The sequence below is a fragment of the Momordica charantia genome (assembly GCF_013281855.1).
Source record: "Momordica charantia cultivar OHB3-1 chromosome 4 unlocalized genomic scaffold, Mcharantia_2.0 BLBB01000004.1, whole genome shotgun sequence".
NCBI lineage: Eukaryota > Viridiplantae > Streptophyta > Magnoliopsida > Cucurbitales > Cucurbitaceae > Momordica > Momordica charantia.
In genome coordinates this window covers 4,581,763-4,595,242 of record NW_028275162.1, presented here as the reverse complement: position 1 = coordinate 4,595,242, position 13,480 = coordinate 4,581,763, and the positions used below count along the sequence as shown (strand labels likewise).

The 13,480-nt window shown below is 31.1% G+C and overlaps 1 protein-coding gene across 1 annotated transcript; it reads left to right on the top strand.

The window, feature by feature from the left end:
* Positions 1-4,984: 4,984 nt before the first annotated feature.
* Positions 4,985-6,597, top strand: LOC111007835 (ethylene-responsive transcription factor ERF109). Its single transcript, XM_022280357.2, has one exon. The coding sequence runs from the start codon at positions 5,044-5,046 to the stop codon at positions 5,857-5,859; it is 816 nt and encodes a 271-aa protein (XP_022136049.1). The 5' UTR covers positions 4,985-5,043; the 3' UTR covers positions 5,860-6,597.
* The last annotated feature ends 6,883 nt before the right edge of the window (positions 6,598-13,480 follow it).

Genomic DNA, 13,480 nt, shown 5'->3' with positions numbered 1-13,480 from the left:
CTTCTACAACATCAACGAGGATATTAAAGAGATACCCAAACATTACAAATTTAGCCCATTTAAATTTTACCAACTAAATTTGTAAATTAAAAAATAAAAGAAAGAGAGAGGAAAAAGAGGCGTATACCAGGTCAAAAGACAGTTGTCACCAAAGAATATTTTTATTATTTTTTTATTTTATGTCTCAAAAGCGTTGACTTTTTCAAATTCAAACAGAGAATCTTTTTTTTAATATTAAAAAAGTCATATCGCTTCGGACATTCCGATTTGACCTGTCGAGCCCTTGCCGGAAGTCAGCCGTCCTCCGCCGTCATACATATATATATTTATTTATTATTTACCTTAATTAATTAATTAATTAATTATCAATTTGTACTTTTATTAATACGGTCTTTTTTTTTTTTTTGAGAAGATTATTAAAATGGTCTTAAGAGTTAAGAATATACAACTGATTAAAAGAATGCAAGGGTTTGTTTGGCTTGCAAAACTCGTTTGGCATGAGCCTAATTTCAAAATAATTTTATATCACATATATATATTTATTGCTTATCACGTTAATTTTTTTTAAGTGTGTCCTAAATTATTATTTGAAGCAACAATGTTAAAATATTGTCATGGTTGTAGCAATTAGTTTTTTTCTTCTCTCTTTTTATAAATTTCATCTGGTCCTCGTCTTCAATTATTTTATTTTATTTTATTTTAGTTTTTGACATTTGAATTTTCTACGGTAATGTTTAACTTTGAAAAAAAAAATAATCATTTTGATTTTGTTATTATTTAACCATTTAATATGTCTTAATCGATGCCCACCTATGTAGTTTCCTAAAAAAACAATTCATTCAACTCGAATTTTAGTTTGGGTTATAAATTTGTTTGAGTTAGGTTGGGTTCAAATAAATCAAAATTTTATTAGTTTGCAGTTAATTCAAAAGGTCGCCTAAAATAAATTTCAGTTAAGCCAAATCAACCTGGATTTAATATTCATTTTAGAACTATGTTTTATACTCACCATAAAAATTATTATATATAGTTATATTTATTTTAATTTTATTTCATCCAAAAATTTTTATGGATTATTTATTCTGCAAGAACTTTTTTTAACAATTTTTTAAGTTTTTTGAGTGTATCTTTTCATGTCCATATAAAAAAAATTGACTTATGAATTTTGATTGAGTGTCGGACGATATACAAATAAATGTTTAAGATATTATCATTTACTCTTATTTTTTTCATACAATACTTTGAATGAGTGATCCGAATAATCCGAATCAACCCAGCTCAAATACTTTATATATGATTGGGTTGTGTTAAATAATTAGTTGTTTAAGCGAATAATTTTCTTGGTTGGACGGCTCATCCATTTATCAATTTTATGATAATAATAAACAAATATAGCCTATGAAGTTTCAATCTCGATCCCAAAAGAAAGAACTAGGGTATAATCGGTTCGGGTCAGAACCAAACTGATTTGAAAATTTTTGGGACAAACTCGACTCAACCCGATTTGAATTTAGTTTATTTATTTATTTTAAATCCCTCACATCTCTTCCTTTCTTCTCCGCCTTCATTTATCTTTTGACCCTAGAGTTTTTGTTTCCTCTTTCTCATGAAACCACCACATTTAAACCATAATTCCAAAATCCATATTCTCTTATTTCTTCTTGTAACTTTAGTTATTTTTTCTTTAACAGCAATTTAATTTCTTCTTCATACAAAAAATAGAGGAGGGAGAAAACAAAATCCCACGAAAAGGGTGTTTCCCTCTCCATTGCCAAAATTAAACCAAAAATAAAAAATAAAAGAAAACCAAAAAATCTCAGTTAGTTGGAGTGGTATTACTTAGATAAATAGGAAGAATAGTATAATATCTAGAGGGTTGCTGCGGATGGATCGTTCATAGACAGGTTCGAGTCGATTTATTTCTTTCCCCTATAAAATATGGTATTTATTGTTGAACTATGTTTATAGGTTATATGAGCGTGTGTAAGATAATAATTTTTTTTAAAGTACAATATGTGGAGGTGGGGATCGAACTCGCAACCTCTTAATTGGAGATATATGTCATTTACCGTTGAGATATGCTCGTTAAAAAACGAGTGTAAGATAATAAAAAGGAATATGTAAACTAATTTGTTTATACTTTTGAGTGGATTTGTCTTTAATGATAGAACTAGGCATTTACATCAATCATTTAATTGGCAATATTTGGCTCTTTGCAGGATGTACTTCACGCTGACTTGGGCTATTTTTCTTTGTTTCTTTTTTTTAGAATAATATGTGACGTAGAAATCAAACACACAAATTTCTTAGTTGGAGATATATGTTATTTACCATTAAGCTTTTCTTAGTTGGAGATATATGTTAATTACCATTAAGCTATACCGACTTTTGCATTGATTGTTGAGAGGAAAAAGTTTTAATTTTATTTTATTGAGGTGGGCAACCTTTACTGTCCTGTCTTTTATGGGTTGTGTGGCTGTCATATAATTAATGATAAGATAATGGTGAAAAGCAATGATTATATATTAAAAGTAGAACAACTAATAAATAGATAGATTAAATCATACTAAATATCTCTTTGAATTTTAGAAGTTCTAATTCTACTTTCAATCTTTCAAATTGTTTAAAAACATATTGTAATTTCATCTAAATTTCTGTTAAAATAATAAAAATTTGATGTCAAAATGAATTGGGCTATTGGGTTGTCAAAAGAAAGGTATATGTGAGCATACTTTATAAGAAATTAAAGTTTTAGCGACCGGACTTTTGACGATGCCTTAAATTTGGTTGTCAAATGATACTTTGGATTAAGTTGGTTTCAGTTATACCCTTAGACATTGAATTAAGTTTCAATTATACTCCTATAATGTAAAATTCTCATTTTAACTCTTTAACTTTTAAAAATTTTCAAAAACAACTTTTTGTAAGCATTTTTCTCTTTTCTTTTTTTTTTGAAAATAAAAAAAAATGAAAATTTGACCTAGTAGTGAGCTATAAAAAAAAAGAGTTTTAAGTTATATTAAAAATGATGTCATTTGGAGAAATAATTTTGAGGTTAAAAGGATAAAATATCAAAAGATTTAAGAGGAAACAAAATTTTCGAAGGGACCAACAAACCACGAACAACGAACAGAATCGAAGGCCTCCCTAGGGCTAACAAAGAAACCCCAAGATAATCGAACCAGCTATAGACCACACACGAGTTGCTCGTTAATTAAATTTTTTACCTTTAATTTAAAGATGAAAATCATCTTCCTCCGCTAGTCAACCTTTTTTTTTCCTAGCTTTCAACCTATTCTTTCCACAGACCTCAATCTTCCACAATTTCTCTCTCAAGAACATATTCATCTCGTAAAGCTTTTTTTTAGACCCTACGCCCTCCTTCAACTTTACCATTATGTGGTCATTTTTTTCGTAGTTTTTACTAGTCCATAATTTTTCTCATAATAATGTGTAGCTAGCTTCTCCCTTTTAAAGAACCTGACTTAAATTTTAGACCCCTAAATCTACTTCCCTCCTTAATCTACACCGTTTTAAACGTGGCTAAAACCCTTTGACTACGATTTGTACACACGTTGTAACTTCCATTTTACAACTCATTGACACGTTAAATTTTCGTCTTCATTTTAATGAGAAAGTTAGTGGAATGATTGTTTTCGTCTTCATTTTAATGAGAAAGTTAGTGGAATGATTGTTTTGAAACAGTGGTAAGGGTTAATTAAATTGGGTTAAAGTGAAACTTTTGAAATATAATTGAAACTTATCCTAAAGTTTAAGGGCATAATTGAAACTACTTATAAAAAGTAGTACCTCATTTGTAGTTTTACAACGTCTCACTGCCATGTCACATTTTCATTTTTCTTTTTAACGGAAAAGTTTATAGATGGGTATTTATATTAGGAGTATGAAGATTTTTGAGTTCGCTTGTGATTATTCGAGAGAGGTTATATTGTGGTAGTGTTATTCAATCATTTTTTTTAAGACTGGAAGTGGATTTCAAGGGAAGAGAAGAAAAAATAGATTATTTCAAGTTGGGGAGAAGATAAGTATCCTTACTTTTTTTTTAAGTAATAAGAAAAAATATATGATTTATTGGAGTTGGGATCCTAATGTCATATTCTCGGGGATCTTGTAACAATAAGGAATTAGGAATGGAATATAAGTACGAAAGGTACATATAGTTCAAAAAAGACATATCTCCACCTCTAAGAATGGAGTATTTAATTATAAATTAAAATTAAGAGTATGTTGGATCGCTGGGAATGATGGTGTGTGTATCCAACTTCTAATAAGACCGTTTGATTGAGTGATTGAACTGCTAAAAAGAAGGTAGTTAGGTAGTTGTATATCATTAGAAATACTAAACATTAGGAGAGATTATGATGTACTGTGAATTATATAATAACTTAGGACAACCAAAATTATACATGAAGCGTTCTTAGTGCCTCTAACAAGCTGTGTAGCAGCTTGAATGAGGAATCCATCGACGCTATGTCAAAAAAAAAATGAAATTGATCTCTTAAATCTTACATGGGACTTTAAAAAATTGCACAATCCCTAATTCTTAATTATCTTTTGAAAGCTCGTAATAATCCTAAATATATAATATCCCTGAGTCGGAGTTTAATTGGTTCCCAACTCATAATTCAAATTGTAATATTAAAAAAAAAACTCAAATACTACATAAACGCAAAATTAAAAGAATTATTTACAAAATTAGAGAAATGAAAAAGAGTATATCAAAAAAAAAAAAAAAGTACTGTTTTAAGAAAGCGAGAGAGCTCCGTCTCCGCCAGCTGTTTACCGTGGACGACAAAATCCCCTTCCGTCCGATTCCGTCATCTCATATCTCACTTTTGTCATCCAATTCTCACGTGCCCCCACTTCCCCTCCGTGTCCCAACGGCGTACCAGCTGTCTGCCACGTCACCCCTTCCCCTTCTATATAAAAACTCGCTTTCTCACTCCCCCACCACTCTCACCAACAGAATTTAAAAAACCAAAAACAAAAAGAAAAAAAAAATTCCTCTCTCTCTCCACCGGCATGCAAATGACCTCCGACCGCCCCCCCTTCCGCCGGATCTCGGAGGAGCAGGAGGTTTCCGTCATCGTCGACGCCCTCACCAAAGTTGTCTCCGGCGCCGTCGCCAAAGGCCTCCAATTCCGCCCCGACCATTTCCTCCACCTCCTCTCCCCAATCTCCTCCCTCTCGGATTCCGCCTCCACTTCCTTAAACGACGCCGTCCTCCCCCTTTCTGATTTCGACACGTGTCACGTCTGCAGAATTAAAGGGTGCCTCGGCTGTAATTTCTTCCCGCCCTCGTCCCAGTCCGACGATCGCAAGAAATTGGGCGTCGGCGGCGGCGGCCGGAAGGCGAAGCGGTTGAAGAAGAATTACAGAGGCGTGCGGCAGCGGCCGTGGGGGAAATGGGCCGCCGAGATCCGTGACCCGAAACAGGCGACCCGGGTCTGGCTCGGTACTTTCAACACCGCTGAGGACGCCGCACGTGCGTACGACGAAGCCGCTATTAGATTCCGCGGCCCACGTGCGAAGCTCAATTTCCCATTCCCCGATAACTCCCTAACATTCAATCTCCCAAATTTCTCTCCGGCGGCCGCGGTTACAACCGCCGCCACCGCCGCCGCTGCCACTGCCACTCCAGATCAGAACCGGCAGTCAACTAATAATTTGTACGGAAATGAAGCTCCGAAGATCAGCAGCAGCAACAACGAATTCTCGTTCCCCTCGAAAATGGAGATCCAAAACGACGACGAATTGCCGAAAACGACGACGTTCGAGGACGATGACATCCAGAGCTGGATAATGGATTTATCTGGTGGTCAATCTCTGAGCTGGTAAATCAAATTAAATCAAATTACCAGTCCATAGGGAAAAATTCTTTCAACTATTTTTTTAAGTTCAGGGAAAGAATTTTTCGGAAGCTATTGAATTTTTTTATAAGAAAATTGTATGATAGTGCATCAAAATATGATAAAAAAATCCATTAATTCTTTATAAACAACCCCACGAGCAGAAGCAGGAACACTATATAATACTACTATATACTATATCCGAAACCGAGCTACCCCATTGGGCCACGTGTACAGGGAAAAAGAACACGTGGTCAATTTAATTGGATTAGTTTGGACTAATTCGTAATTAGTAAATAAAGGATTAGGGAACACGGTTTCATATTTGGCCCGTGCTTAAATAAAGAATAAAAAATGGATTTGGGATTTAATTAATTAAATTAAGAAAAACACCTGTGACGTAAGAGAGAGAGAGGGCGGGTTATGATTGGTTGGTCAAAAAATGGGGGAGTGAAGAGTGAGAATGGGTTTTTTCTCGGAGGTTTCTTGTACGCGGTCCGGTCCAAGTCAGATTCCGCCGCGGTTTGAAATTCGGTTTTGATACGCCTTTTGTCTTATCATCAATTTTTTTTATTTTTTAATTTGTCTGGACTCGTCAAATGAACAGTGACCATTTCTTCCATGTTATTTTCAAACAACAAATAATGCTTTTCAAGCAAATATTGCAACAAAATATTTAAGTGGAGGGTCAACGTTAGGGTGAATAATTGATGCAACTGGACATATTTTGGAGAAAAACAATTGAATTTTTTTCTTATTGCTATTATTTATTGTTGATACTGAATTATATTGAGATTAAGAATTCAGCTTCCAATAAACTAGAATGAACTATCGATGAGCGAGCTACACAAGGAGAGATCTACACAGAAAGAACGTAACAAAATACTCTGAACCTCAAGTCAGTGCAGGTAGGAGAACTGTTAGTCAGCCTCAAATATAATTAGTCAGCCTCAAATATAATTACGTACCTGAATTGTTGAAGTGGTGTCTGTCGTTATAGGTGGAGTATGTGATAAGTTTGTTATTACCATTTCGATAGGAGGTTAGGCCGTTATAGATTGAGATTCCTTCAACTCAAATAGGCACAAAGGAGAGTCGCTAGGTGATCTTCTAGGCCTTTTCAGGGTCGGTCTTTTGACCTTACCTTTTAGACAAAGTAAGTTCAACTAATCTTCGTGAGTTGATCTAATTTGTTCACGTGTCGTGTCGATTTCTATCCTCCAACTCCAATATTTATTAAAAATAATAAATAATCTATGTAGAACCTCTGTAAGCATGACCCAAATGAGGTCGCACAAGTTCTAGAATAGTTGTGTTCAAGATGGGAAGCCACCTAATTAATTAACCTAGAGTCTAACAAGATGAGAAAAGATTAAGCAATACAAGAAATAGCTTCGAAGAATTTTAATTTTTACTTTTTAGCTATGGTTCGCATACTTGGACTAATCTTATGGAACAATCGTCTAATCCTACAACATTTAACTATCAAGAAAATTCCTGGAATATTAAATCTTAGATAGATATGACCACGCTATAGTTTAAACCAAGTTTCTCTAAGTCTTTTACTATTTACATTGGGATTGTAAAAAAGTTATTTTGGTTCTTAATTTATAACGAGATGTTTTCCGTCAATGTGAGACCAAAGAAATTTCTTTCTTTCTTTTTTTTTTTTTATAATCTCTTATTCAAAATAATTTCGGGTTCATCAAAATTATGGTCTAGATTTAATTTGAAATGTTCAGAATTCATGAAAGTAGATTGAAAATTATGGAAAGTGTTGTTGGGATGTTTCTTGTAGATTGTACTCGGTGGCGTTGAAAAAGTTTCCGGAAGGAACGCGGTGCAGTGTAAGGTGAGCCGCAGTTTTGAGTTTGGATTTCGATACGCCCGTTGCCTTATCATTGCTTCTTGGCTTCACTCCTTAAACGACAGCGTTTGTCACGTTTCTTTCCAACTTTTTAACCCAAACACTAAATCTCTTCAAATATTTAAGCCAAATATATATTAGTTTTAAGGATAAAAAACAACCTACTTTTGTTAAAGTAACTCTTTAATCTCTGAATTTTAATTTGTAACGATTTAATTTATAAACATCTTTAATCTCTGAATTTTTTGTTTGTTAAGTTTCTTATATTTATTGATTGATAAACCAATGAATGATCAAAGATGTTTATAAATTAGAAAGATTAAATTATTATAGGATAAAACTTGACACTTAATTTTAGTAATATTTTTCATGATAAGGATTAAATTGTTACAAAATTTAAACAACGGGGACTAAATCGTTACAAACTAAAGTTTATGGAATAAATCGTTGCTTTAATGAAAATATAAAGATTAAATCGTTACAAACTAAAATTTAGGGATTATATCGTTACTTTAGTCAAAGGACCAAATGTGCTTTTTAACCTAGTTTTAATCTCTAATGTGTAATATATATTTTTTTACTTTTAGTTACTATTATTTCAAAAAGTTTAAATTAATCCCTTGTATTTCTCCGTTTTCAATTTTGATAATTAGTTGATCACGATATAATATTTAATGAATTTGCAAAATTTAAAACAAAAAAAATGTCATCTAAATGGGAAAAATTTTAAATTCCTTCTTCAAATTTCTAATAAATTGGTAGAACTTAGTATCACTTTGCTTGATAGCTTCGTTTTTCTTCATCTAAATCTAAATTTTTGTCGATAGAGACTAAATTGTAAAGATTTTACAATTAAAAATAATTCAAATACATTATGTGAGTAGGATCAAATGGAATTGAATGTCCAAGGTGAGAAGAGCCATCTTGACCCAAGATGAAACTAAAAGTGAGTTATCATGTGGGTCATAACTCAGACCAATTGAGATGAGAAGTCAATAAATATATGCATAACCCAATAAAGTAAAATGAGATGAATTGCAACTTGGCCAGGTGATCGCGTGAAGTCACCCGACTCAAGTGGATTGTGGTTCGATGTAAAAATTGAGAAAACCACATTAAACATTATTCAAATTGGTCATACAGTGACTTTGCAACATCTTCTCAACCATTTTTCGTGTACCATAAACACCTTAATAAATACACTAATTAACAACTTAATAAAACTAATTTCTTAACTAAATATTATATAATTAATTGTTTTCAATTAAGTCCTTACCATCGCTAAATATTAAAAGAGCGTCGAGAGGATAATTTTAAAGTATTATTTATAAGTTTGACTATGGTTATTAAAGCAACATTTTAATGGGTCAATTTCTATAGCGATGAACATTTTTAGATCATATTACTACGTATTGAGATTTAGTTTGAATTTAGTTATAATGACTGAGATTTTTAAATATTCGAGAAACGGGATTTCGACAAAGATTTGGAATTCCGGTTGAGGATTATAAGCAGTTCCTCTTTTCGAAGAAGAGTGTCGCCCCTTGACTTGACTTATTTATATCTTTAAGGTAATCGAGCTTGGGTAATAATAATAAAGCACAACTCCGGTAGGATTTGAAATCTCTATTTGAATATTATTTGGTAAAAACAAAGGTCTTAAATGTCGATGTCCATGAATATTTTTGTAAAAGTTAGAAAATTTTTAAAATCATAAAAATATTTAAATCAACCACTAAACATTTTTCTATTCCTAAATAAGTTTAAAATAATTAATATTAATATTATTATATATTAGTGACATTTTGCTGATATTTTTCATATTTTGTCAATTTTTTTTATAATACGATAGAAATGTCAATTTATCCCTCGTACAACGTAAAATTCATAGATAAAATAGATTTAATACTATGGGTAAAAATTAAATGAGTTAATGTCTTCGAATGGCTGTTTTAGAAACTTATTTACAAAATGTCTAAAGTTTTCCAATTTTATTTGTGCACGTAGGATTTTATTTTCATACCAATTTACATTTACATTTATTATTGTTTTTTTAATATAAGAGATTTAAATCCGTAAATCGTTATTTCATTTTTATGTTTATGTTATATGTAGATTATAACATATATTCTACTTGTACTTTTGAAATATACTATTATTCACGATGTAATTAACATTATGTATATGCATCTTTTAAGTGAGATATAATTTACATATCACGTATTATTATAGAATATTAACAATTAAGTACTCATTGGTATATTTTTATGATATAACGTATATGCCGTGAAGACTTTAGAATTCAAATATTATTATGGATACAGTTAATATAATTTATATACCTATTAATATTGTTTTATAACTTACATACTATGTATTATTCAAACTTATAGAGAATAATTTAATATCAATGTCAATTATTTGTATTTCTATAAATATGATGGAAGTAAATGTATACACTATAAGATATATCTCATATATACTGATGGCAAAGCGATAGAATCAAACTCACTATAAGATATATCCCTATATATACATTAATTCACACCTACACATTTTGCACCACTGAAATCTATGTGCATACAAAAATAGAGCGTTAAACTGTACAAAATCATAAATCGAAAAAAAAACCATTGAATATATATGTGTATGGAAAGGGTTTAATAGTACAAAAAAAACAATGGGTTTTCAACATTGTTCAATCTGAAATAAAAAAAACTTGGAGGATATATTGGAATGAAAAATATATCATGGTGAGACAAAACTACTTTCTAGTCGGCGAGACGAAGGAGACGACGAACGGAGACGAAGGAGCGCAGACGACGAATGGAGACGAAGGAGCGGACGGAAATCGAACGAGAGAGGAAGAATAGAGGACTGCTCCGGCAATGAAGAATAATGGAGACGACGACAGGAGACGAAGAATGTTGACAGCACCGGAGATGGAGGAACACAGACGGCCAGAGACGAAGAAGAAAAGTTGGAGAGAAGGAGCGCAGACGGCCAGAGATGAAGGAATGCAGATGGCCAAAGATGAAGGAGCGTAGACGGCCGGAACAGAGGAGCGCAGACGGCCTGAATAGAGGAGCGCAGACGGCCGGAACGGAGCAGTCTTCGAATAAGAGAGGAAGAAGAAAAATCGGAGGAACGAGGGGTTTTCAAATTTTTTCAATTACGAAAGATTTTGAGGATTTGGTTAGTGTTTTGGAATTTGGTATTTTTTACTTTTGGAAAGTAGCAAAATTTAAGGGATTTAAATGGTAAGATCTCAATTTACCAATTTTAGATTTTAAAAATTAATTAATATTGAAGCATAGTTACAAAAGAATATACAAGTAAATTGGGTGATAAGTACCATCTTAAAATGGGTTGTTTCACAACAAAAGTGTAAATTTTATATATTCAATCCTTTTATGTAATTATGGCCTATCAATGTCCTAATCCCAAATTAAATTGTCCTTCAAACTAAATTTAAAATTTGAAATTATAATAAATGTGACTTAAGATTTTATGAACGATGGAAACTTCGGTTGGAAGTTGGAATTTTGTTGTACTCGGTGACGTTGAAGAGTTGCGTTACGCGGTCCAGTCTGAGTCTGACGTCAGCGACAGTTTGAGTTTCGGTTGCGATACGCCTCTTGTCTTATCATCATCTCCAAAACTACAGCCGTTGTCAGTTGTCACGTTTCTTTCAAAATTTTTCAACAAAAACAAAATAAAAAACAACAAAAAAATCCCTTAAAATATTTATTATTATTTTCTCGACCAAATATTTAATTTAGATATTGAAAGGAATTTTATTTATTTGCATGTTAGGCAAAAATATTAAGTTTCATCTATTTATTCCCTTTATTTATTTGATGTGTCTAATTCAATTATTTTTTTTTTGAATTTTAATTTGAATCCTTTAAGGATCCGTGTGATAACAATTTCGTTTTCTATTTTTTATTTTTAATTTTTTTAAAATAAGGTTGTTTGATAACCAATTCAATTTTCTATTTTTTGTTTTTCAAAAACCAATTTGTAATTCTATGTAAATTAAAAAAAAAAGTAGTTTTCAAAAACAAATTTCCGATTTTTCTTTACAAAATTTATTTTTCTCTCTTTAAAATTTTCGTACTTTGGATATTTATTATTATTCGTTTCTCTCTCCAAAATTTTCATCTATGTATTTTTATTTTTTATTCTGTTAAATAAATTTCTCTCTACAAAATTTATTTTTCTCTCTAAAATTTTCGAATATATATTATTATTGGTCACTTTCTCCAAATTTTTCATTTCTATGTATCTTTACTTTTTATTCTTTTTCTAATGGATCAATTTCATTTATCTCTTTTAAAATTTAATATTTTTTTCAAATTTTTTTCTCTCTAAAATGTCGTTTTTTATAACTTTTCTTTCTCTTCGTAATCTATTTTTCCATCTTCTTTTCTCATTCAATTTTCTTAACTTTAATTTATGTCTATATTTATTTATTTTCTATAAAAATTATATTTTGAATATTGTTTTTATCTCTAAATTTTTTCAACCATAATTTTTTTTCCGCATAGTCAGGTCCCAAAAATAGGAAATGCATGTCCCAACCTCGGCCTCGATTCCATTTTTTAAATAATTAATATATATTTATTACGCTTTTTTTATTTTTTAAATTCTGATAATAATTAAAAACAATTATAAAACCAAATTTTTCTCGAGAACATCTCTCAAACTGAAGAACGAGATAGAGACGGAGATTTAAAAATTTTCACGGGCACGAGAATGGATGATAGTATCCTCACTCGCACCTACATCATTGTCATCTCTACTCTACATAGAATTTTCTCTATTATTTTCAATTTTCTAACTTTTTAAAAACAGAAAACTAAAAATGGTTACCAAACATATTTTGTTTTCTATTTTTCAAAAACAACAAATAAAAAATGGTTGTTTTTGTTTTTTAAAAACAGAAAACCAAAAACCAAAAACTAAAAACAAGAAAAACCAAAAATCAAAAACAGAAATGGTTATCAAACGGACCCTAAATGTTACGACGGCTAGTTTTTTTTTTTTTTTTTTATGGAAAGTTCTACTGATTGTGTGAGAATTGTAGTTTGATTGGAATGGTAGTAAATTCACTTTCTTTTTCATGTCAATTCTTATTGTCTATTTATTGTTTAGTTTTGGAACATAGCAAGCAAGAAGTGTAGAACAAAATTTGTTTGTTCTCTCAAATTGTTGAAGTATTGTTTATGGTATAATATTTTGAGAGTGAAATTTTTTATGTAATTCGATAAGTGCAATTATATGAGTTGCTTTTCTTTTGTGAGATTTCTATCCAGTATTGGGAGAAAATGCATCTATCATTGAAGGGAGTTCAATAAGTGGTCTACAACACGAGGAGCTTGTGTTTAAAAAAATTCAATCGAAGGAGGAGTCGATCAAGTATTGTGGTATAATTTAATTAGGGAATTTTTTATGCGTAACTTAATGTTTATTGTAAATTGTCCTAAGTTTTGATTGTTAATTTTATTCTCTATGTGTGGTCTCATGGAGTACGTTGGAAAATCGAACCACGTTAAAAATGTCTTTATATCGTCTCTCTTTACTATATTTTCTTTTAATTACTATTACAATTGTACACATTTAATTGTTTTAATTTATAAATCTAAAAAACTGAGACTTTACAAATAGAATAATTTTTTAGCAAGCTAATTAGATCTTACAAGTACGTAATGGGAGCATGATCCAAATAGGCCACACAAGT

Coding starts and splice junctions, on each gene's coding strand:
- LOC111007835 (XM_022280357.2), top strand. CDS start 5,044: ATGCAAATGACCTCCGACCGCCCCCCCTTCCGCCGGATCTCGGAGGAG.